The following is a 24,051-nucleotide window of genomic DNA, read 5'->3' as shown; positions in this document are numbered from 1 at the left end:
TCAGTTGAGGGTGAAAGAGACGAGAAGGATGAGAGCTGCAAGAAGGTACGGCATCAGCCCATTAAAAGAAGAGACATGGCGACAAGCAGCGGACCTCCTTCGCAGGAAGCATCACGCCCCGGCTCCGCTCCCAATCTGTCGGCACAACTATTATTTCCAGCGCTGGTGCAAGTCCGCAGCTAATCAAATCTCAAGTCCGCACCAGACGAACGAACACCAGAGCGGATAGGCTCAAGAGCCATTCAACGCTAAGCCCATCTCATCTGCAGAGCATTGGCAGGTCGAGATTGGACAGCTATCTGCATGTACATACCTAAGGTAGTGAGAGAAAGCTATGGAATACGCTGGCATGCGCTTGAAGGGGAAATGATTACGACGTCTCAAGCAAGTGCTCGTGGGTGATGCTTCAAGAGTTATGCTTACTCCGCTATTACACATGACATGGATATTGCATGGCCTTGTGGTGTAGATCACTTTATTTATATACTAGATACATCGTTCTCGGCAAGAAATATCATCTCTTCTCATTTCATCATTCGCGTCAGTGATTCATTAACATGCATCAAACCAAGTGATGGCCTGCACCCTGTGGAATTTTCGCTCAATATGTCCATTCGAGGAGCCTGTGCCGTATCAAGCTGGGCTCTCATTTAATGCTCATTTTCACACCGCATCAGGATCAGCCATCTTCGAGGCTCTAGCAAACATGGACAGTTGTTAATGGTTCAAGCCCGAATCCATCTTGTGAAGCATTCCCATGCATCCACGCATTAAACCTCTGGGGAGCAAGACCAGACACGCTCAATGGCCTTCCCACCAACACATGCATGCCTCTCATCTTCAGTCTTTCCACTAGAACCCCCCCAACAGTATCAAATCCTAACTTCAAACAAGAACATTCCAGGAAACTCCCACCGCCATCATTCCCAATAGCAGACACAAACCCGGCGAGTTCCTCATCCCAGAACTACTACTCTTGCCGCTCTTCCCACGCACATCCCCTTTTCTCCCACCACTCGCATGCCCGTTATCCTCCTGATGAGCCTCGCCATCGTTGGAATCAGAAGTCGCAGTATGCTCAATGGTGATGTAGTCCGTCAAACCAAAAGGCTGGCATATCGTTCCCATCGCACACGAGACGACGCCGCTCCATGAACCGCTCGCGCAGCGCTGCCACGAAGTCGTCATGCAGTTCCATTGGCCCTCTGGGGAACACGCTTCGCCTGCGTTGATTGGTTGTCTGGGCTGAATCTCCGGCTGTGGGAGCAGTGGATATGGCGGTGGAGGCTGAAGATCTGAGCTGTTGTGCGAGTCGGTGCGGGAGAGGACGTGGAGATCCATGGAGGGCTCGTTGAAGGTGAGGATCGGGGGAGCGGCTGCTGGGGAGAGGAGAGCCCAGCGGGGGGCTGAAGGGCCGCTGTCTTTCATGTTGGCAGTACAGTATGATGAGGGGATTTAGAAAGACGTGAGTATCGGAGTGATTCTAAGCCTCTATCAATCGGTGCCCGGTGATTGTATGGCGGTACCTACATAATACTTGATGCTGCTGTTGCTCTTGTGTTCCACTCGCGGCATGTCCCACCAACGACTTGCCTTGGTTCTCGAAGATGGGTTTTGATGAAGAAAATAAGGATATTCGAAATCTTCACAAGAAGCCTCTGGAGCAAATCAATGTCCTGTGGGGTTCGCTTAGACGTGGATGCCTTTTATTGGAGCGCCAGACAGGCGTGAGTAAGTGTAGGTTCGTGTGCGATGTGAAGCACTGCCCGAGACTTGGGGATGGGCTCGGTGATGGTATACACAAATGACTGTTGGCTGTTCATATGTGATTCACGCCCTTGTGGTCAAGCTGCAGCTCTGAAAGTGAAGCATAAGCGGTATATGATGCAGTAGATAGAACATTGAAGTCTATAGTAGCGCCGTTCTGGCTCGTCGTAGGTATGTCTGTATCCCATTTCACTCGTAAATCGAAAAATTTCTAGCCTCAACTGATAATGCACGCTTCTTATAATGCCTTCATAGTATCGTCGAAGGCAATTCGACTTTCTCCCCCCTTTCTTCGCACAGGGTACTTTTGCTTATAGCTCTCATCCATCACAATCCTCTCGCCCATGCATCCGTAGCCGCCATTTGGGCATCCTTCTCCTCAAGCCTCCTTTGCCGTGCCCTCCTCTTCGAGACCATGACCGCAACAACGAGGACCGTCACGATGGATACACCTCCACCTAGGCAGCAGGCTATCAAGATGGCTTCTTTATATGCACTGCTACTATCTGGCGAGAGAGGCGTAATGTCCATAGACTGGAGAGGTGTTGCGAGAGCCAGGTTGATGGAGAGGTCCATGTTGAGATGTGGTGTCTGAGGTTTTCGGGTGTGATGTTGTATGGCGCGGAGGAAGTCTGTTAAGCACGTTAGCCGCGAGTACAGAGTTGCTTATTTGCTGGATGCCATACAGGTGATATGTGTATTGGTTGCTCAGAGGAATAAAGGCAGTGGTATCTCGCCCAAGAAGGCGAACTTGGAGACAGTATATCCGGTCTCAGTCAAGAGGAGATGAAGGGGCAAGAAAGAGGAGCAGCCAGTCTATGCGACAGCACAAAAATATTCATCCTCGCTTGACTGTTCAGAATCATCGTATGCCTTGAGATGGAAACCATTGTTTGGCCATCATACATTGGATTGTTCTCGTGGCGTTTGAGCTGAGAGGCTCTTAGTATTGTCTCGGCTGGATGTACTGGTACGTTCCAACATGCACCCGCCCGCAATGTCAAAAATTGGAACAAACAGAAATTTACTGCAGTAAAATCTTGAAGAGAGCGTTACACTGCGTCTTGGCTTGGTATGGGTGATCAAACTATCGCCATATAATTGCAGAGACGTCTGAGTAGAAACAACATCGCTATGAAACTCTTGTGTCTCCCGCTCAAAGTAGCCAGAATCATCCTCAAGCACGGCCCAATCCAACCTCGCATCGCTCCATGGTTCAATCGTCAAGCAGCAGTCCGCTCCAGCGCCTTGTAAGCATTCAAAGTGATTCGTCCTGGGCAACATTATCATTATTCAATAACAAACACCGGCAAATGCAAGTATAAAAAGAGAGACCAGCAAAGAAAAGGAAGAAAGAGATGAGGCACGAAATCCAGAGATCCAACTCGACGCAATCGGTGCCCGAAAAGATTCATGCCGTATCGCCTTGCGCTCTCTGAGAAGAGTCATATGTCCCTCGAAGTTTCAATATATACGGTTGAAAGACGCAGAGTCAGTTTTGTGTCGCTTCTTCGTCATAGCGCAGAGAGATCATCTACGGTACGGGCGATAGTGGTGCAAGTCCGTCCCGTTCCAGGGAGGATATGTAGTGTGCCACTGGCCATTGTCGTGGGTGGTGGACGGTGAAGAAGTATAGACGGTGGTCAAGGTAGAGGCAGTGCTCGACAATTCTGTTGTGACCGCCCAGGAAGACGACGCAGTAGAGCTGGACTGCGGCGAGGCAGTTGGGGTTGGAGAACCGGTTGATGTGATAGTTGTATCGACTGTACTCTTTGCTGGCGGCACCGATGAGGTGACGTGATGAGTGGTACTTTGCGGGAATGGTGTTGACAATGCTGTGGTAGATGCAGCAGTCGATGCCTTGGTTGAAGTAGCTGTCTTTGAGCTGGCAGTCCCCTTCGAGGTAGTAGCTTTGCTTGAGGCCTGGCTCGATCGAGTCGCAACTCTCGTCGTCGTAGACCTTGTGCTATGCTTGGTAGATGTGGGAGTCGGAGTGACAAAGACGGTCCTAGTCACATCTGCCGTAATGTTAACGATGGACACCGTCGTTGGGACCGTGCGGGTAACAGTCGAGCCCTTGACAACCTCGGTGACCGTCGTAGCAGGAGTCTTGGTCTTGACGAGGGTCTCAATCACCGTGACCGTGCCATCACCGCCGCCGCTTCCACCACCTCCCCCTCCGCCGCCTCCATTATTTCCTCCTCCTCCTCCGCCGGGCTGGTCTGGACCAGGTTCAAGCGGGACGACGGAATACTTGGGCTTGTGGTGATCGTCGACTGCCGCAGCCCGGAGGACAAGAGCCGGCTGCGGGAGGGCGGCTGCTAGTATAGATAGGCATGCGGAGAGAGCAAGGGTCAAGGAGACGCCGCTGCGCATATTGAAGGAAGCTTCTCTTCTCTCTCCCTCTCGCTATTACTCGCTTCTGCTGGCGTTAGGATAGAGCAGGCATGCAGGGACTTGGAGCTGAAAGCGGCTAAGAGAGCAGCTGGAATGCAGAGCGCGGCGATGCGCTTGGTCGCTTAGCCGGTCTGGCGCAAGAGCAGGAGGAATGTGATAGGAGGAGGAAGAATCGGGCAAAGAGCGGCAGCACTGCGCGAAGTATCGTAGGACTGCTGCCAACCTTGGCCCCGAGTTTCTACAGGGCAAAGGCGGGTGGAAATGCGATGGCTGGGAAATCCGGAGGCTGGAGGCTCGGGATCGGGCCGCCATATCGGCAGCGCAAGGGGGTACATACGGGGGGGTCCAGTGGAGAGTATCGTAAGCCAGCGGGGGACTGTCAGCGTGTCCAGATCGCTGTTGCAGGGGGGGCTCAAGCCCATGCATAGCAGGTGGCCCCTGTATGCATCTTGTGAAGAAAGCTGTGCTTGATCTGTGCTGTCTTGATTTGCATTCTGGTGTTGCTTGTATACTGAAATGACAGACGCAGCTTGCTTGCTACGGGTGATGTTAGTCAGCATTCATGTTTGATGAAGAATTATTAGAGGCCAACAGCAGATCTGCTTGTAGCGTTGTGCAAGCAATAATCTGTACGGCGCCGTTCGCTGGGCTTCCTATGGCTGTGCTGCTTTGCCTATCCCTTGCCATGAGCCCAGGCAAATTCACAGGCAAAAGTTGTCAGGCTCCAATTCTCGCCCAGCGTTCAACTACCTACCTAGGTACCCAAGGTAATACTATCCACCTCCAAGCTACGGCTGTGGCGTTAATAGCTGGTATGTATCTCAACGTGGGAACAATCCCAACCATCGCATGGCGCAACACGTGTGGCGCTGTCTACACTGCGGACGCCACACCACGTCACCAAACTCTCCCTCGACTTGGCTTGCTTTCCCATGCATCCAACATGCCCCTATAGAGGGACATTCAAGCTTATATGTATATCAAACAGCCGGGGGAAATCACGGATAAGCATGTCAAGCTCAATATCAACACTTCTTCCTTTCTCTTTGCATGTCAACTCCACGACTCATACCTAGACAAGCGGCATGAGGTTCTGGTGGGTCGTCGAGCAGAGCGCCAAGCGACGATCAGCAGGCTGATGGACTGCTCACCAGAATAGTCGGACAAATCCCTGCAGTGGTGCTGATGGCGGTATCGCATCGAAAGTTAGAGGCAGGCTTTGTTGCAGCAACTGACGACTGACGACTGGGTTAATTACAAGGGATGTTAATTGCAAGCTTGGGATGGGTATCAAGAAACAAAGAAAGATACATGCAGCCTAGACCGTGATTTCAAACGTGGCGCCAGGGACGCTCAATGACATCGTCACGCTGTGGCGCCAAGCAGGCGCTTCTCGCAAGGCTCAGCAAAAGGCATGACGTGCCAGCGAACCCCAGCACAGCCACGAGCCCTCCACTCTTCGCCCTTTCGCCAATGACGAGCGGCGCCTCCATCAGGGATGAACCTGTGGGCTCGACCTTATTTGCTTATCCTGACCCGACGCAAGGCAGATCGTGCGCAACAAGCTCCATGGTGCTGCTCGGGCTGCTAAGCTGCAAGCCTCCGGCTAGCTGATGCGCGGGCTTTGCAGGTCGTACGCAAGGTAAGGTAGCCTTGCCTTAGACGCTGGCAGCAGTGGTCTTGGACGCGTAGGTACATAAGCCCTTTTCGCCCGTTGCGCTCGGCCACCTGCAAACTTCATCCTTCTCATCAGGTACGACGTCACCACCGTCCCGCCGCCGTCGACTCAACTCGAATCCGTACGCCGAACCAACGACTGCTGCTACTACTACTATTACTGCATCGATCATGTCGTATCAGGGATATGGCCAGCCCTACGGCCGTAAGTACAATCTCCGCAATGTATTTCTTTCTGCACCAAATGATCGAATCAACGGGGCAAAACCCGATGAAAGCCAACAGCCCTTGCTCGCATAATCATCTGCCTGCCTCGCACCGTGATCGCAATCTGACGCATCGCAGAACCGCCGCCCCCTCCCCAGGGCTACAACCAGTACCCTCCTCAGGGCCAATATCCTCCCCAGCCCGGCCAGTACCCTCCACAGGGCCAGTATCCTCCTCAGCATGGTCAATATCCTCCTCCGCAGGGACAGTACCCGCCACCGCAGGGCCAATATCCGCCTCCCCAAGGAGCGCCGTACGGCCAGTATCCTTCCGCCCAGCCCTCGCAAGGAGGATACTACCAGTCTCCGCCGCCGGGCCAATATCCTCCTCAACAAGCACCCTACGGCCAGCCGCCGCCTCAGCCATATGGGGCTCCTCCCCAACACCAGCAGCCCTACGGAGCGCCTACGCCAGGCCAATACGGAGCGCCTCCCCCGCCGCCTGGAGGGCAATACGGCGCTCCTCCCCCCGCGCCGTATGGACAGGTACCGCCTACGCCGCCGTCTCCCGGCTATGGCCCCCCGCAAATCATCCAGTATGATGCTACTGCCGACGCTGATGCTTTGCGCCGCGCCATGAAGGGTTTCGGGACCGACGAGAAGGCGCTAGTCAATGTCCTAGCCCGGAAAGACCCCCTGCAGATCGAGGTCCTACGGGCAACCTACGAACGTAGGCACAAGCGCAGATTGGTAGACGACCTCGAGAAGGAGACACGAAGTTGGTTTGAATATGGTCTCGTGCAGCTTGCCCGTGGTCCTTTGATGTCCGACGTGCACAACCTCTACAAGGCCATGTCTGGGCCGGGAACGAAGGAGATTGTCATGAACGACATCCTTCTGTCAAGATCCAACGCCGACCTGAAAGCTATCAAGAGCGCGTATCAGCAGACATTCCGTCGAAGCTTGGAGAACGATGTCAAGGGCGAACTGAGCCTCAAGACAGAGAGGCATTTCTTGATAGTCCTCAATGCGAACAGGGCTGAGGATATGGCTCCTGTGAACCCACAGCAGGTGGAAGAGGACGTCATGAGCATCTACAGGTCGACCGAGGGCAAGCTGGGCACCGACGAGATTCTGGTCTGCAGCATCCTTAGCACTCGAAACGACAACCAAATTCGAGCCATCGCCCATCTCTACAAGCAAAAGTTCAACCGCGATCTGGACAATGTCATTTCAAGTGTAAGTGCCTCGCCTTCATCCAGTTCACTGCTGCGCCATTGAATTGCTATGGAACTGTTGGTGACAAGAGCTGACGTGCTGCAGGAATTCTCTGGCCATATGAAAGACGCTCTTCTATTCCAACTTCGCCACGCCGTGGACAGGTATATGCACGCCGCCCAGCTCCTGGAAGACTCCATGGCCGGCTTGGGCACCAAAGACCATCTGCTCGTTTCACGAGTCATCCGTTTCCATTGGGACAGAAACGAACTTGCCAACATCAAGGGCGCTTACCAGCAGAGATACAGAAAGAGCCTGGCCAGCCGTATCAGGTCAGAGACATCTGGCGATTACCAGATGCTCATGGTTGCCTGCGTTGGAGAGTAAAAGATTCTTTCATATTTTCTTCTTTACCTATGGTCACGTTGATGAATTACTGTAATATGATTAGCTCTGATGGAAAGTCACACCTAGGTTTCGTATTGAGGCTGGGGAGCATGAGGCGTTCGGGTGACCTGTTTAGCATTGGAACAAACAAAAGCTTTGGAAAAAATCAAGGCACCAAGGGGTAGGAAAGCGGTAGCTGATACCAGTATGTTCAACAATACGTCGTTACACAACATTCTGAGTATTCACATCAAGGCCCTGATCCCCAAGTGAAGAACCGCGAGTGAAGTGTTTCTAACCCCCCCCGAGGTCGGTAGCCGGGAAAACATGCAGTTTCTGAGCGAGTTCACTCCAAGCCGTGCTTGCGGATGTGATTCACGAGATCCCATCAACCGGCCGGCTGCGCGGCAGTGAATCAGAGTCCGCCTTCCAAAGATGGCCGTTCAGTATCTGCGCTTTCTCCATCTCTCCAGGGACACAGCAGAAGGCAAGAGGCGGCCAGAGTCTGTCCTGACTTCTATCTCGCTTCAGCAGACGGTTTCCTGGTCACACGGCCCCGTGAACGGTCCAAAGTCAAAGCAAGCACCAGGTTGGTGAATGAGGCCTGCCAGATTGCCAGATGCTCTCCCCTTTCGCTCGCCTCTTTAGTTGAAGAAGTATTTAAAGCATCGCCATCTCGTGCTTGTGATTTTCTTCCCAAAACACCACTTATCCCATGCATGCGGATGCATACATTCCATCCAACAACATCATTTCTGGTTTGATCAGCACAGCGTTATATCAACCACCACCTTCTCTTCCAAACTACATCCACTTTAAGTCACTCTCTCAAACAGATTCGCTCGCTGTGGATTCTGCGTCGAGATGGAGGCGCAACTGGACAAAGGCTCTGTGCAGCCCCTGGAGACCATTCCATCTGCAGACACCGCTGCAACACAGATTCTCCCCCAGATCAACCCCAAATGGACCCCGTTGGATGACTTTTGCGCCAAGCTATTCGGTCCGTGGGATGATCTTCCACGCTACGCCCGGATGAACGAGCCTCGACTTTTGCGTGAGCTAGATGATGCCATTGTTCTATTCGAGCGGCAAATCAACCACAGCGATGCCGGTTTCCGCGTCTGGCGAGAGCGGCACAAGAAGGCTATGGAGGCTGGCTTGGCCGAGAAACACAAGTATCCGTGCCTTCAGACGAGGGAAAAGGACGGCACGCACACATGGCATGACGAAGTGTGGGAGCAGCGGTACAACTATCTCATCCAACAACGCCAGCAGATTATCATGGACCGGCTGTTCCGAGTAAAGACGCTGCCGCGATATGCGCGAGAAGGCTTTTTTGGTACGATGCCGGCACCCCACCGAGCGCTGCTGCACAAGCGCAACAACGGACGCGGCACTCGACCTTTCAAGCTGCGATGCGACTGGTGGTGGCCCGTGGAGGATCTCTTGGAGAGAGCAGCCAGCAGATGGGCCCTGGATGAGACAGCACTCAAGGCTACTTTCTGGGAGACTCTACCGGCACCCAGTGTCAAGACCAAGGCATCACGAGAGTGGGGAGACATGATCAAGCAGGAGGAGGATCCAGCTGAGCGAAGCACACGAACAGAGAAGTTGGAGTCGCTTGAGGATAAGGAGGCGGTTGGACTGGTTGCGAAGCTGGTGTCCGGGGCTCTGTGCTCTGCCCTCGGTTGACGTCTTCTATTCAAGCAATGGCTTTGCTATGCAACAGGTGTGCGAGGATGACGGGTTATATCAAGCACGCGAGTATCCCTATTCAAGGCAGCACCTAAGCAATATGAAGAATTTCTGCAATGATTGTCAAGACTGGAGTTGCGCACAAGTGTGAATGAATGCAAAGAGAACCCTCATCATGGGGGTTTACCTTATACGCCCGTTCACTTGTACTACAGACAAGCTGCCTGTGTAACGCAATCGTACTTTGGAATTGCCAAGAGTTAATATGGCCTCGCATCTTGAACATGTCACGGTAGCATTGGGAAAAAGTCTAACCAACGAGGTACGACGCAAATAGTAAGCAATATGAGGCGAGGCGCCCTCCCTCCCTATCAAGATGCAGCATGGTGTATAAGTTTCCTGCAGATAGACGAGCAAGTGAAAGTCTACCTACGAATCAGGGGGGTGAGGTCTTAGCGCAGAGCTCTAAGTGGGCCCGCGTTAATTAGCAAAAGTGATAGCAAATAGCGTGGACCCATATTTCATAGCCTAGTTTCTAAGGCACTAATACATAGTTCATAAGGGTCCACCGCCTTTATTAGTCGCTTTTTTCCATTCCTTTTTTTTTCTATTTAGGGAGATGGCAAGTGCACGAAAGAGAGAGGCAGCGAACTTTGAAGCTTTTCCCGTGGTTTGAGCCTTTCGCGTTTCCGGAGCTGTGAAGATCCTGCTCTGTTGTCATTCCAGGTGCTGATGCCAAGGAAAAGAGAGAGAAGCCAACTTGTGAGTTTATACCTACTAGGTACGCTACAAGGCAGGGTTGTTCGTTTGTCTGTCCCGGTACTTCCAGTATCTCGACTTTTTGAGCTACCTACTACCTAGTAGTACTTGCATCCTTCGTATTCCCAAGAGTTGGAGCTGACTATTGGGTATCATTACCGTATCTTTAGGTCTCCTCCTCGCTCCCACCCATGCAAAGTTTCCCGTTTATTACTGCCTCTTTAGCAATCCGAGTGCAACTACGGGCACAGGTCCTATCAGCCAGCTACTACTAGCTTCCAAGGTTCTTTTTTTTTTTTCAGCGCGCTGTTTGAGTGGCCGTTGGTCGGTGAACTTTTTTTTCTTTCCTCGCCAAAAAAAGCAAGACGTGCATAACAGAGATTCTTCTTTGTTCAGCATCCACACACATTCTCTCACTCTCTCAACTCTCTTCCTTCTTTTTCTTCTTCTTTTTCTTTCACTTTCGTTTGCTTCTTCTTGTTCGTCTTGGTTTTTTTTTTCTGCGGATCCACGCGAAGCAACATCTAGTCTCTCCTTCTTTGACTTCATTCATGCGCGTGAGGCCATCATGGCGGCTTCTCCTCCGCTTGTGACTTCGGACATACTCAACCCAGCCCAAGCTCCAGCTGCGCCACACATGAACGAGACGCGTGAGGGCATCGCGTCCGTGGTGTCGACAATCAGATCCTCAATGGCCGAGCAGCAGCCTTCGACACCAGCATCAGCACCACCACCGCCAGCGCCAGCGTCAGCGTCAGCCACAGGGCCCGTGAGCCAACAGCCGGTCGCTATCACTGCTGTTCCTTTCAAGAGTGCGCCTCCTCATCCTCCTCCTCCTTCTGCTTCTCCGGCGCTGCCCAATGCCATGACGGGCGGCACCCCGCCAGTTCCTGGTCCCGGAATGCAGGCGGCGTCGCCCACAAACGGCGTGCCTGCGCAGTCGCCGCTTGTGCGCAGCGCGAGCGAGGCCGCGAGTGTCGGCAGCGGAGCGCTGGGCGGTGCGCCGGAGAGAGGCGGTTCGGCGCCTGTTGCGCAGGGCGGCGAGGCAAAGGCCGGCGGCAACGACGACAAGGCGAGGGCGTACAGGGCGCTGCTGGACCTGGTGCAGAAGACGGATGCGTCGGTGGTGAGACAGGTGGTGAGGGAGCACTGGGGGAAGTGCCTGACTGGGTCAGACTATCACTCGAGCTTTGTTGTAAGTTTGCGTGTTCCGGCTTTGCTCTCGATTCTCTTGCATTTCACGCATCTTGAGCTGCTGCTCTTTATGCAAAACCCCGGCTCTATCCACCGGGGTATATGTGCACTCACAAGGAGTCTGTGGATTCTTCGCGCATCTCTTCTCTGTGTAACTGCTGCTTTTCCCTTCTTTTCTTTCCTCTTGCGCATGACTTATGGATGAATGGCAATCTAATGAAAGATCACAGGCGAATGCTGCAATCAACTACTCGAGTCCAGGAGTAATCAGCCGAACTATGCAAGATCTTGGCGAAAAGGTCATTAGGTCGTCAAAACGCGAGATCGCCAAGCACTTTTCTGGACAAGATCTGGATGAGATTGCAGATCTCATCGGGCCCAAGCTTAGCCCTCATTTCCAGGACAGGGTCATGGCCACGCGCTTGGAGACCATCGGAGCCCAAGACCTTATCAATGCTTTGGCTCGAGCAGAGCGCCTCGGCTACCACATCAACGACATTGTCAAGAAGAAGCCCGGCCCAGGAGGCGAGAGCGTCATCCCATCAATCAACACGCTCATTACGTCGCTGCCGCCTCAGATGCCGCCGCACCAGATGCACGGAGGAGCACCCCCGCCCCCGATGCCACCACACCCAGGGCATGGACCCCCACAGCAGCCTCATCCAGCTTATCCGCCTCATCCAGCCCAGCAATACGGCGTGCCCCAAGGCCAGCAGCCTGTCCCCATGCCGACGAACGGTACAGCTGTTCCCCATGGACAGCCGCCTGCAGTCTCGACCCCAAGACAGATGCCGAAACAATCCGGCCGCATAGTCTACTGTAGCACGTGCCACCGACCTTGCAGCAGCCAAGAGGCTCTCAATTATGTAAGTCCTTATGTGTCTTTCCCCTGTCAGATGCCGCAAAAATGCGTTACTCACGATCGACTCAGCACCATAAGAGGGCTAAGTGCCACACTCTGAAGCAAGGCGAAAACCCCAACGCGGATATGTGCCTCCACTGCGGCTCCTTATTCGAAAGCTCAGGGGGCCTAGCCTATCACCTGAAGAGCGATGTCTGTGGTGTGCACTCTGAGGCGACCCGACTGCAAATGGTTCAACTGTTGAAACAGTGGGAACACATGCGCAAGCAGGCCCCGAACCAGCCACCCAACACATATGTTGCTCCTAGCTACCAGACGACGACGCCCCGTCAACCAGCTACGACGACACCGGCTGCTAAGGCGTTTACGACCCCAAGCCAGAACGCGTCCACTCCCGTGGCGACACCAAGCCCCTCGGGCAACGACCCCTACGCGAAGCTGACCCCAGACCAACGGAGAGCCTTTGATTTGGAGATGAAACAAGTCGACGACTACTATCTTGGTCAAATGCGGGACGCCCAAGCAAGGCTGCCGGCCGGGCCACGTGAAGAGGAAATCGCCAAGCTTAAGAATCGTTACAACACCAAGCAGAGCATGACGAGGAAGAAGTATGGAATCCGCCTCCGCGGACGGCGCGCCGACACCGAAGTCGACCGCTCTTGGAGTGGCGGCTCGAGGGATCCTGGGCAGGCGCAGGCCGCAAAGAAGGTCCGCACCGATGATGGACAAGCTAGGCCAACGCAGACCGCCAGTCAGGTCGCGGAGTCCCCGCGTAGGAGGGTTCCCCTCGCTGAAATGGGAGGGCTGTCGGCGTCTTCGGCTACTGCTGAGCTGGTTGATCCCACAACGTCGTCTGCGAACTCTCAGCCACCACCCCCAGCCCCGACACAGAGTCAGCCGACAACAACAACAACAACAACAACAACAACAACAACAACGCGGCCTCCCCCGTCCTTTCAGGTAGCGATACCGGCTCCTACACATCATGGAACGCACGATGATCCCATGCAGATTGACGACGATAACAGCACAGATTCTGACAATATGGACATTCCTGCTAGGATCAAGACGAATTAGGGGGGGTAACAAGAGCACTTTTGCTTCATTTGGAGTTTTACAGAGCGTTGAAAGGGGGCTGAGGGCCGAGCGCGCTGGGCGGTATCTTGCTTTTATCTACCAAAAGAGCTTTAGGGGGGGTCCTGCCTCCCGTTGGGCCTTGACTTGGCCAATCCTCCTCCACCTGCACATGGATGAGATGAGAGATGGATTAGCATCTGGGTTCTTTTTTCTGTGAGCATCTACAGCGGCGCACGGGGATCTTTTGCACTGGTTTGCGGTATTTTGGCTTTCGGGGGCATCTCGTTTCGGGATTCCCGCTGTTTCAACGAATGAGGGGATGGGCATGGCGTTTTAGAAGTCGAGGCGACCCAGGGTCATGGTGAAAAATACAACGCGCCACAGAAGTGCGTGGTAAGGCTTTGCTTTCAAGTCTTTCTATCTTGAAAGTGGTAATGATTTGGAGAGGATATTGCAGATATTCTAAAGGACGAGCCAATATCAAAGTCTTTCAGGACCTCATTTCGAAAATACCAGATTCTATAGTCGATGCAATATTGAGCCTAAGGAGGCGTAGCAAACATTAGTAGTACTATTACAGGCCGCGAATGCACCGTTCCGGCTGAATACTGATGAATGTGCGCACATACGCCCAACTTGAGAAAAACAAAACAGTATTTGGAATTGCGATCCAAAAGGTAAAAAGACAAAGCAGGCTTTGAGCATAGGGGTTAAGCATAACGTCTAGCGGCTGTGTGCATGTTGCCTCTCGGGCGGATGCGCTGGCTCTTGTTTGACGTCTCATCCTTGAGGAGGATAAGGGGATGAACAGGCAGGTTGGGGGATTTAAGAGGAACATACTACAAACAAACGGGCCATTTGCGGCTGAAGAGGACCCCTTCTTTTGGCCGTGTGTCTTTTGGTATTCATGATACAACGAGTGTTGTTTTGCAATGGCCACTAGGGCGTGTACATCGTCATTATTATCATTGTCTGCTTCTCTTTGTTGTTGCTGTTCAAGAGTATTGCCAAATATAGGCACAGGAATCCGATACGGAGGTGCCGCAGTGGGGATGTGGGTGTATCCGTACCTAGGTAAGGTAGCTACCTATGTACGAGTACGAGTGATAGGCTTGCGGGGGTTTCAAGCTGTCGGAAGGATTGAGCTTGATATTATCATGTTGTATGTATGCAAGGTAGCTTGGAGGAGCGGATGAGGGCGGACCCGGGCTGAAGACGATCCTTCGGTAAGTGGCGGCCAGAGGATTCCAGATAGAAGTTGATACACTCAATCTTTTCAACAAATGCTGCCTTGTGTGGTCCATACAGGTACCTAATTGAAACAGAAAGTACCTAGGTACTCAGTACCTTGAATGTGGAGGTGCTCAGGGTTGAGTGGAGCGCTGGACTCGGGGCACTTCTTCAGCGAAGTGGCTGCCGGGAGCTAGCGGTGCTGATGCCCTCCACTGGGTACAAGTACCTGTACTCTATTAGGCTCCCGAGGTCCGTTTCCATAGGCTTGACGGGCGCTAATGTAGGTGCAGGAACAGCCCAGCAGGGAAGCCTGGAAGCTGCTGCAGCACCGCACCAGCCTTACCCGCCAGTCAATCGACGATGCTGATCAGCCTGCAATCTCCAATTCACACACATGCAGGCAGAGAGAGAGCCCCGACTCTGCAGCGGCGCCATCACCAATCACTCGCAACCCGCCCGCCTCCTGTTATGCCATGCCGTGCCGTGCTTTGCTCATCTTTGTGACCTCATTTCCCGGCATGCTGTGCGACATTCAGGCCCGCCTCAGGTCCTCAAGTTCTTCCGAAAAGGTGTCCATCCCCCAATGGGCCGCGCCCTCTTTAGGATGCCCCGAGTCTGCTGATGTATTTTCCCGCCTTTCTCTTTTCCAAACGACAACGAAATGAGATGGTGGCATCACTTTGAGAAATAGAATTTCGACCAGCAACAAGGAAGAGGAGGGGGGGGGGGGGGGGGGGGGGGGGAGAGGAAGGCCGGGGGTGTTGGTTGGTGCTGCTGCTCTGCTCTTTGCGGGCAAGGCTGGGGTGCCTCCATCCAACGACATGAAGATGTTAGTAGTTGTCTCGACGGTTTGCTAACCAATGGCTGCGCCCGCTTAAGATTGCATAGTTACACGCACCGACTGCGACGTTATGCCTTACAAAACCAAGAAATGGCCGCTCTTTTGTCCTGTTCGCTACGCGTTTAGCGGAACCGGGCTGCCGTGATGCCAAAATTGATGAGCAGGGGGGCAAGGCTTGGTGATACGACGCAGATCGAGGCAAGGGAAGAGCCAAAAAGAGGCACAGAGGGCAGAGGAGCAACGAACAGAGATTTGCTGGGCGCCGCGCCACAAGGTCGAAACCCTCGTGAGAAATGCCGCGTCAAAGGCTGGGCTGAGCAGAACTGGCAAACGGGCTACAGAAAGTCGGGGGAGCGATTTCCAAAACCCTAGGGTGACATGGATGCGACGCGCGCACATGCCAGCTGCTGCCTCTGGCTCGCCTTCTATTAGCGGCAGCGGCACTCTGCGTCTGAGGGCTGTCGAAACAGATGGGGGGTCCGGACGAGGACGAATCGAAGCCGTCGATTATGGACGAGGACGAGAAACTCCCATGCGTGCGACGGGGGACGGGCTGCGAGATCACGCGCATCACACTCACCATGGCCCTGCCCTGGCTCACCTTGTCGCCGCCCCGAGTCGAGCCGGGGTGAACGCGGCAGCCTCTTTCGCCCACTATATTCCACGGAATCCCGTCTTGTCTCAAGGTGGGAAACTGGAATTAGCAGCGGCGGCTGTTTGAGCCTCGCTAATGGCGTAGCAACGACAAACAGCCCGCGGCAGGATGGCCAGCCTGGCAATTACAATGCCCACTGCTACCACCCAAGAAGCTGGAGAGCTTCCCAGAACCGGGGGGGTACTACCAAGGTCAGGCTGGGGGTGTATCGACTCGCCCACGGACGCATACATAAAACACACCTGCACGCACGCACACTCGCACGCACATGCGCCGCCCACCCCTGGCGATGAGAGAGGGTCGTCTAAGTCGTTCTCACTCAGCATAAGGTTGCTACCGTTACACGATGGCCCTGCCGGCTGGGGATTATCTACGGGATACCGTACTTGTGATTGTGCTTGTGCTTAGGCAGTGAGCGATGTAGAGCATCAACGGCCATCGCCGAGAGATATGTACGCTTACTTTCCTTGCTTTTGCTCTCTCTTTCACTTCTTCTTTCTTCGAGTTGCATCATCTCTTCCGTCACCTTTCTCGACACCTCTTTCGCCAAAGCATCATTTTCGAGCTGCGCTCACATTGTCTTAGTGCATCCTTATGCCGTCTGCATTGTCATCTGACGCACGTTTTCGTGAGACATGTGTGCTTCTTCGCGTTTGACGCCTCGATTACACCCGATTTGCTCAAGCCCATAGGGCACTCATCAAGCCGCAACACTCCATCGGTTGCTCTCGCTTCGACTCGACGGCATCTTTAATCAAAATCGCTCCCACCCACACCAGTGCGAGCCCGAGGCCAGCTTACTGCTGGCTGCCTTACTCGAATCCCCTTTCGGCACCTTTCCAAGTTCTCTTATCCTTCATCTTCCTTTTTGCACATACACCGAGGGCTACTCACTCACTACCTCATACAACATATCGGTCATCTTATCAATCAGCTTGGCCACCCAACTACTATACTCGGCATACAGGTGATCCAGAAACAACACCATGAGTAGGTGCTCAAGTCGGAATACGACCACTCGGCATCACTCAGCTCCCACCCGGGCGGCCCTCGACAAGGAACTACCGCCGCTACCTGGGCCAGACCATCCCGAGTACGCCACGATCCTCATCGGCCCCGATAAGCATCGATTTCGAGTCAACCATCACCTGCTCTGCGATGTCTCTCCCTTTTTCCAGGAGCGTCTCGAAGACCCCTTCCACTCACAAACCGTCTTCCTCTGGCTGCCGAGCGAGCCACCCGCCATGTTCCGCCTATTCGTCGAGTGGGTGCACAATCCTGATGGCTTCCGCGAGCATCTCGACAACGTCATCAGCGCGGCGCCCAAGAAGAGCAGCAAAGCGTGCCTCGACATCCACTGGGCCATCATCCATCTGCATCTCTTTGCTTCCCAGCTCGACCTCTGCTATCTGCAGGACGTCTCCATCGATGCCATCCAGGATCTCTACCTCAAATACGACTGGGATGTGCCTCCCAAGCTGGTCACCTACCTCTACACCGAATGTGAAACAGGGCCGTCAATACGCCTCCGCCTGTGGGCCGTGGCCATGGTCGCATTCTGCCTGGCCGTGGGCGGCCAGCCCAAGTTCTCAGGCCAAGACCTGGCCACTTCCTATCCCGCACAAATCCATGCCCTCTTCCAGTCGCTACCCAGGTTCTCCGCCGACTATACCCAGCACATGGAGTGCATGAGGGACGCAGGCCACGATGTCCAGCTCAAGAACCCTCAGCTCCGCATCTCGGCCAACAACCTGGGCAACAACAAGCGGCTGTTTGGGTTTCGAGAGTGCTCGTTTCACTCTCATCGGTCCGCCGTTGGCGAGGGCCTGTGTCCTCATGCCATGCTTCGGACTCCCAGCAGGCCAATAAGCGCACCGGACCTACCGAGACGGAAAGGATCGAAACATAAGCGCCAAGATAGCAGCAGCAATGCGCCAAGGCTGTCTCTCTTCTCACGAAACAGCAGCAGAGACGTGGAGGAGAAACGATCAAGGCACCACTCGATAGCAAGCTCGATCAAATCGAAATTCTCATGACATCAACGGGGTGCACACGTATTCGCAGAGAGAGGCCGACGGTGAGCATGGATCACAGACTGGTACTTGCTGGCCTCCCTACCTTCTCTTACTTCTTCTTTTCTTCTTCCCGCGTTCCATGCAATTTCCTCTTTCTCGCATGTGAACGCGCGAGGCGGGTCCCTCCCCCATGCAACGTCTCATCACCTCTTGCAGGGCTCAATGGGGAGCTGGGCTCCAGTCCGAAACATGGGGTTTTCGTTCGGCACTTTGTGGTTTCAGGTGGCTGGATAGTCACGGCACTTGGTGGTGCCATTGACACACAGCATAAGAAACAGCTCACCTCGAGGCGAGGGCTCAGGTGAGCGGATTTAGGATTTGTTTGTTATGCAGCTCGGGGGCTTAGCGGGCGAATCGGGGTGTTTTTCTTTCTTAAATTTGGATCGCTGTGACGGCGTGGCGGTCGGTGGTGGGAAGCGATCTTAGCGATCTTGACGACGATGGATTTCTGTGTGCTTGTTTTTCTGGCTGGGGTTTTTCTTTTTTTTTCTGATGGTTTTCGGGTTACTATTCTGGGATGAGCTTGCGAAAGGGTGCCAATTGGGGTGGAGTATACATGGATGGACTTTGGGTATGAAATATGGAAATGGGTAAGGGGTTTTTACGCTTTGATGGTTTGAAGATTTCAACTTATATATATATATATATATCCCATAGAACGGTTTTGAATGGATTCACGATGGACGGAGGATGCAGTTGTTTTATCATATTATGTATCGCATGTGTATACCTTGTATGCCTTGATCGGATGGATCGTGTCGTTGAGCCATTACTTTTGACCAGGATTTGCATTTAGCAGAGTCAAATTCAAGCGCTATGATGATACGTAGTTGGAAGAATGTGTGAAAGAAGTAAACTTGTCTCATTTGTTTTCAAAGACTCGCCATCATGTATCATGCACGAGTCGGAAAAGAAAAGGTAAAAAAGAAGGGAAACAGAAAAAAAAAAAAGAAAGAAAAAAAAAACAGGTTGAGTAATATAAGTGCCTAGTACACAGCTTTGCAATGTGCGATGCTGCAGAAATATTTCCCCTTTCCCAGAGATTGAAAAAAGAAAAGAAGAAGAAAAACATATCTGTGCCATGTATATGGTCTCCTTGCATCTCCCGTTTGGCTTATCCTCTTTCCCCCTATACAAAGGAGGTAAAAGGAAGATGATGGTGATGTTGTAGAAGAATGGAGGTGAGGATAAGTAAAAGAAAAGTATCAGAGAAGAACATGGGAGGATAATGGAGAAGAGAAAGAAAAAAGTGCAGTCGCTTGATGAATGTAACAAGTAAACAAGAAAACCGACGCTTTTTTGTCGAGGGAGACACTCTTGTTGTCCTCCGGTACTGTTGTTTTTCTCTTTCAAAATCGGGTTGCAGTATCCCGTCGTTTCAGTCATAACGTCATTCCCCAATGCTGCAGGGCTCATTCCATGAAAAAAAAAAAAGAAAAGAAAAAGCAGAATTTGGGTTGTTCGTCAGAGAGTGTTGTACTTGAGGTGTGCAAGAAGAATGAACGTGTTATATGCTGAGAAACAGATGGGCCTTTTTTTTCCCCCACCCCTTCTGTTGCATAGGTAGTTGGGGGAAGAATATGACGGTTTTGGCAAGAATAGATAGATAGATAGATAGATAGGAAAACAGATTGCGCAGGATATCGGTACTCTGATATATAGCAGGATATATATCGGGTATAATTGGAAAAACACAAAACGAAATAACAAACAGACAGTTTTTCCAGAAATGAAGTGCGAGACAGGTTGGTCCTGATAGGGAGAACGAAAAGCAAGCGCGTTGCCGTCTAAGTGGGATATGCCATCGATTTTATAGGGCGGAATGGCCCAGGGAATGCGGCTCGTGGTTGCGACATGTAGGTCGTCAACAGTGTCGAGAACCGTAGAACCAAGTGGAAAAAAAAATTCCTTCCAAGAAGCAGCAGACGAGATTAATGCCCTTATGATTCAAGGCAAGAAGAGGTGCTGAGCAGAACTGCACAGCTTAGACGGGCGATTGGGATCGCCGGTCGCGGCGGCGGAAATCCTTGAGTCGCTCGTCGATATAGGCCAGACGGCTTCGCAGAGACGACTTGGGTGGTGAGGATTCCGACTCGACGGGCTGCTGGACAGTGGCAAACGGCCGACGGATGATGCTAAAGTCAATGGCGGAGATGCTGGCCGATCGCCGTCCCGGGAAGGAGAAGCTCGCCTTGGCGGCAGAAAAGGGGGAGCCGAGTCTGGCGGGCACAGCGGAGAGGGCAGGGGCAAGGCCTGGAGCAAGGCCTGGAGCAAGGCCTGGAGCAAGGCTGGGCGCCATGCTGGGAATCATATCGGCAGAAGCCATGCTCGAGGCTCCCTGCGGCGCGGCGGCTGCGGCTGCGGCTGCGGTCGCAGTGGGACGTTCGGCGCTCGGAGCAGACGACGAGATGGGCGCGGGGCCGACGCGGGGCTGCGATGCCTCAAAGAGCTCCTGCAGGTTGGTCCGGGGAATGAAGAGCGCATCCCGCTGGGTGGACGTGGTGGAGCTGAACTCGGCCGAGAGCGGCGCGGCCTGCGTCGTCGACGCCCCGATGTTGGACGGATCGACCCAAAAGTCCGAGCCGAGGCTAGGACGCTTCCTCCGGGGCTCGACAGCAGCAGGCTGCTGCTTGGATCTGCGCTTCTGCGTGCTGCCGCGGCTGTTGCTGCTGAGCCGGGCCGGCGAGCCCAGGCTGCGCCGTCGCGTCCCCACCGAGCTGCTCATTGGCCCCTGTGGCTCCAGATCCATGCCGAAGCTGTCTGCGAGCGAGCTGGACGCGCTGGGGCCGTAGCTCCTAGCCACGAAGGGCGATCCCAGCCGCGCCATGTCGACATCGGCAGCTCCCGGGCCCGGCGCAGGGACAGCGGCGGCGGCGATCAAGGGCGGCGGCGGCGGCGGCGAGCAGAGCTCAATGTCGCCGGACGGCTCGTCTTGCGATCCGGTGAGCTGGGCCAACGGCCCGTGAGGCTGCATGGATTCGCACGTGCTAACCGCCAGGGACAGGGCCATGTCGTTTCCGGAGAAGGCGGATGAAGATCGGCTGGGCGCCATTCGGCGGTTCCAGTACCGATTGGAGGCGCGGCCGAACGGCGGCGGGTTGCGGCCCGTGTAGCGCTGGCTGCGCGCAGCAGCCGTCGCCCTCGCCTTGCAGAGCTCCCTGAGATGCGCACGAGTCGCCGCGCAGCTGTGCGGCCACTGCACATACGATGCCGGCGCAGCCCCAACGGTGGGCGTCGCGCTGCCGCTGTGGTCGGCGGCGGCGGCGGCGGCGGCCTTGGCCTGCTGGGGCTTGGAGCCTTTCCAGCTGCGCTTGGCTTCCCTGGCGACGCGCGTGCATACTCCGTGAGGAGGAATGCCGCTTTTGCCAATGTGAAATGGTGTGACGTGGGGATCCTGCAGGTACGTCATGTAGACGGACCAGAGGTGCTGGCTCATGGACCTGGTCCACGGGGCCCTGCGCGAACGCCTGCTTGACGCGCCAGCAGCCGCAGCAGCAGCGCCAGGGACGCGAAGCGTGATAGTCTTGTTGCCGTCATCAATTGACGAAGAGCCATGCTGGTCGGCGTCGTCGGCGTCAATGCTGTACTGGCTGAGGTTGTCTGAGTGCAGCGAGTAGCGGCTGAAGAGCGAGCTGCTCGTCTGCGTCGACTGCGCCGTTGACGGGCGGCTGTCGCATTCTGGGCTCGACTCAAGGCTGCTGTAGGCCTGGTCGAGCGACCAGTTGGGAAACCGTTTGGGTGACAGCGAGGGAACAGCGTGCGGAGCGGGAGTCTTGGGAGGAGAATAGGCCCTCCCGCGCGGCAAGGCGCCATCGTCGGGGACGGCCAGATGGTAGGGGCTGAATCGAGGGAAGTTTGTGCTGAGCGTATCCACCATGTCTTCGTCAACCGGGCGAGGCTCCTCGATGCTTGGAATGGGTACGTCTGCCGTCGCAACGGACGCGAGAAACTGCTGGGTGGGAGCCTTGAGGTTTGACGAGGGAGCTCGTCGCCTGAGTCGGAATCGCGGTCGCGGAGGAGAAGGGGGTTGAATGTCAGTCGTCGCGAAGGGCTCCGGGGTTTTAGGCCCACGAGCAGCTTTGCGAGACCCCCGTGTGCGAGGCGCCATGAGAGATTGCAAGGGAGGCATTGCGCGCGCGGGCGTCGAGGTATGCGAATGAAGACAGGAACAGCACGACGAGCGAGAGAAGGGAGGAGGAGGCAGCGCTAGATGTACAATGTCGCGCCCGGCCGGCTGAGTCAAATGATGCGAAGCGTGATTGCGATGTCTTGAGCAGCTGGAATGGCGCCTGTTGTAGGTGTCTCGCGGCGGCGTTGTTTTGGGTTGCGTTGGGCTGGCCAATGTTTTTTTCTTTTCTTATTCTAGACGGTTGTAGCTCTTTCTGTGGTGTCTTCCTTATTCAGTTCCTATTGTGTCTTCCTCCAGTGATTGATTTATTGATTGATTGATTGATTGTCCAGCGCAAGCGCGGGATGCGAAAGCGCGATCAGGCGAGACGGGGGGGCGTCGCTCGTAAACAGCGTGGGCGAAGAGAGCAGCACTTGCGAGGCGGCGACGTGATGCGCTTCTGATTGCGAATGCGCCCGAGGCAGGCGGTGCGGCACGAGGAGGAGGAAGCGTCGTCGAACAAAGTATCAGGCACTCATGCGATGGGATCCGAAGGGAGCAGGAGGGCGTGTGGAAGCTGTCGCGACCGCGAGAACGGGCGCCTGGGTCCCTTATTCTGCGCCTCTGGTCGTCGCCGCGGTGTGGATAGTCGATGGGCCGGGTGCGGTGAAGCGAGACGAGGCGAGGCAAGGGGGTGCTGAGGAGGAGGATGCCGGGACGGCGCTCAAGGGCGACGATGGAGCGCGGGCGCAGACGCAGACGCAGGCAGCTGTTCGCAGTGGCAGAGACTCGCACTCAAGGGTCGGCGTCTCCCCACGGGCGGGATCGCGGGCTCAGAGGCAGCGGCGCAGAGGTTGAGCGACTTGGACTGGACTGGAATGGAGAAGGAAAACGGGGGGAGGAGAGGCGGGTGACAGGGTGGTGCTGGGTTTGTATGTACGGCAGTGGGGGGGGGAGAGAGAGCACTGAGCCTTGAGAGCGCAGCGCAGAGGTGCAGTGCAGAGCGCAGCAGCAGCGAGTTGCAGCGAGTTGCAGCAGAGTTGCAGAGGGTGCAGAGCCACTAACGGCGCCGCTAGACGGGCCACGGACAGGGCAGCCCAGAGCTAAAAACAGCCACTGCGAGCAGCCCGGCCAGCGGAGGCGGGTCCTGCTGGGGCCACGCTGCGGGTGGCGCGGCCCTCTCGGCGGCGCTGCGGTACCGGTACCTGCGGGCTGCGGGCGGTTGTCCAGCAGTTGTTCGTACAGGAACCCGTGCCGTTCGCTCAACTGGACCAGAACCGCTCGACGCTGCTGCAATTGATCCCACGGTACCTCGAGCCCGGTACCCTCAAGTCTGCCGGCGTCGATTCACTTCGCAGACGCACGCCCCCTCCCAACAGGACTCGAGATTCGTGCTGGCGGTTTCTGGGGCCAGCGGCTGCGATGCGATGCCACCGTTGGCTCCTGGAGCCAGGAGGCAGGGTCTCGCCTGTCGAGGTCGGCTTGGGAGACGATTAGGAGGCGAGCTAGCCTCCACGGCCGACGCAGTCGGAGGGACCCCTGATTGACCCTGAGGATATAAGTGACGATGCTTGCCAATTGCGACTTTGTCAAGGCACTGAGCCGTGCGGTCGAGCGGCGAGCCCGAGTCAATTCCGGAACCACGATGCTGCTGCTAATTTCCAAGGGGATACTAGAGGCAACGACAAGGACACACGACGGACGAGAGCGCAGCCGGATCTGCATACAAGGGCATGGCACGTTGACCGCGAGTCGGCAGACAGACAACACTTCCCTCCTTTGGACCCCTTGTTGGAGATGGGATCAGATAGGACTACTACCGCTACCGACCTAGGTAGTACTACCATTCTATCCCACTCTCTGCTAGCGCTGCTGCTGTTGATTGTTCGCTGTGCCAACT

At 54.8% G+C, this 24,051-nt stretch overlaps 7 protein-coding genes across 7 annotated transcripts; 4 read left to right on the top strand and 3 right to left on the bottom strand.

The window, feature by feature from the left end:
- Positions 1-697: 697 nt before the first annotated feature.
- Positions 698-1,428, bottom strand: TRIREDRAFT_104458 (uncharacterized protein; the record flags this gene model as incomplete). Its single annotated transcript, XM_006962689.1, has 2 exons — positions 698-852; positions 945-1,428. The coding sequence occupies 2 exons, from the start codon at positions 1,426-1,428 to the stop codon at positions 698-700; spliced, it is 639 nt and encodes a 212-aa protein (XP_006962751.1).
- A 1,873-nt stretch (positions 1,429-3,301) lies between these two features.
- TRIREDRAFT_120453 (uncharacterized protein) lies at positions 3,302-4,246 on the bottom strand (the record flags this gene model as incomplete). Its single annotated transcript, XM_006962688.1, has 2 exons — positions 3,784-4,246; positions 3,302-3,733 (listed from the first exon to the last, which is right to left on the bottom strand). Exons 1-2 carry the CDS (start codon positions 4,141-4,143, stop codon positions 3,302-3,304), a joined length of 792 nt encoding a protein of 263 aa, XP_006962750.1. The 5' UTR covers positions 4,144-4,246.
- A 1,766-nt stretch (positions 4,247-6,012) lies between these two features.
- Positions 6,013-7,817, top strand: TRIREDRAFT_21646 (calpactin I heavy chain, calcium ion binding protein; the record flags this gene model as incomplete). The annotated part of the gene is made up of 3 exons (XM_006962457.1): positions 6,013-6,066; positions 6,249-7,286; positions 7,371-7,817. The coding sequence occupies 3 exons, from the start codon at positions 6,013-6,015 to the stop codon at positions 7,650-7,652; spliced, it is 1,374 nt and encodes a 457-aa protein (XP_006962519.1). The 3' UTR covers positions 7,653-7,817.
- A 699-nt stretch (positions 7,818-8,516) lies between these two features.
- Positions 8,517-9,344, top strand: TRIREDRAFT_104455 (uncharacterized protein; the record flags this gene model as incomplete). The annotated part of the gene is made up of 1 exon (XM_006962914.1): positions 8,517-9,344. One exon carries the CDS (start codon positions 8,517-8,519, stop codon positions 9,342-9,344), a length of 828 nt encoding a protein of 275 aa, XP_006962976.1.
- Positions 9,345-10,674: 1,330 nt separating this feature from the next.
- Positions 10,675-13,239, top strand: TRIREDRAFT_104454 (uncharacterized protein; the record flags this gene model as incomplete). The annotated part of the gene is made up of 3 exons (XM_006962913.1): positions 10,675-11,301; positions 11,531-12,166; positions 12,232-13,239. 3 exons carry the CDS (start codon positions 10,675-10,677, stop codon positions 13,237-13,239), a joined length of 2,271 nt encoding a protein of 756 aa, XP_006962975.1.
- Positions 13,240-17,035: 3,796 nt separating this feature from the next.
- Positions 17,036-17,806, top strand: TRIREDRAFT_39578 (uncharacterized protein; the record flags this gene model as incomplete). Its single annotated transcript, XM_006962485.1, has 1 exon — positions 17,036-17,806. A coding segment is annotated over one exon (771 nt), but the record flags the coding sequence as incomplete, so codon positions are not given.
- A 2,221-nt stretch (positions 17,807-20,027) lies between these two features.
- On the bottom strand, positions 20,028-22,151 carry TRIREDRAFT_120451 (uncharacterized protein; the record flags this gene model as incomplete). The annotated part of the gene is made up of 2 exons (XM_006962687.1): positions 20,028-20,296; positions 20,426-22,151. 2 exons carry the CDS (start codon positions 22,149-22,151, stop codon positions 20,028-20,030), a joined length of 1,995 nt encoding a protein of 664 aa, XP_006962749.1.
- Positions 22,152-24,051: the final 1,900 nt, after the last annotated feature.

This window comes from Trichoderma reesei (assembly GCF_000167675.1).
Source record: "Trichoderma reesei QM6a unplaced genomic scaffold TRIREscaffold_3, whole genome shotgun sequence".
Taxonomy (NCBI): Eukaryota; Fungi; Ascomycota; class Sordariomycetes; order Hypocreales; family Hypocreaceae; genus Trichoderma; species Trichoderma reesei.
This window is presented reverse-complemented; position numbering and strand designations above follow the sequence as displayed.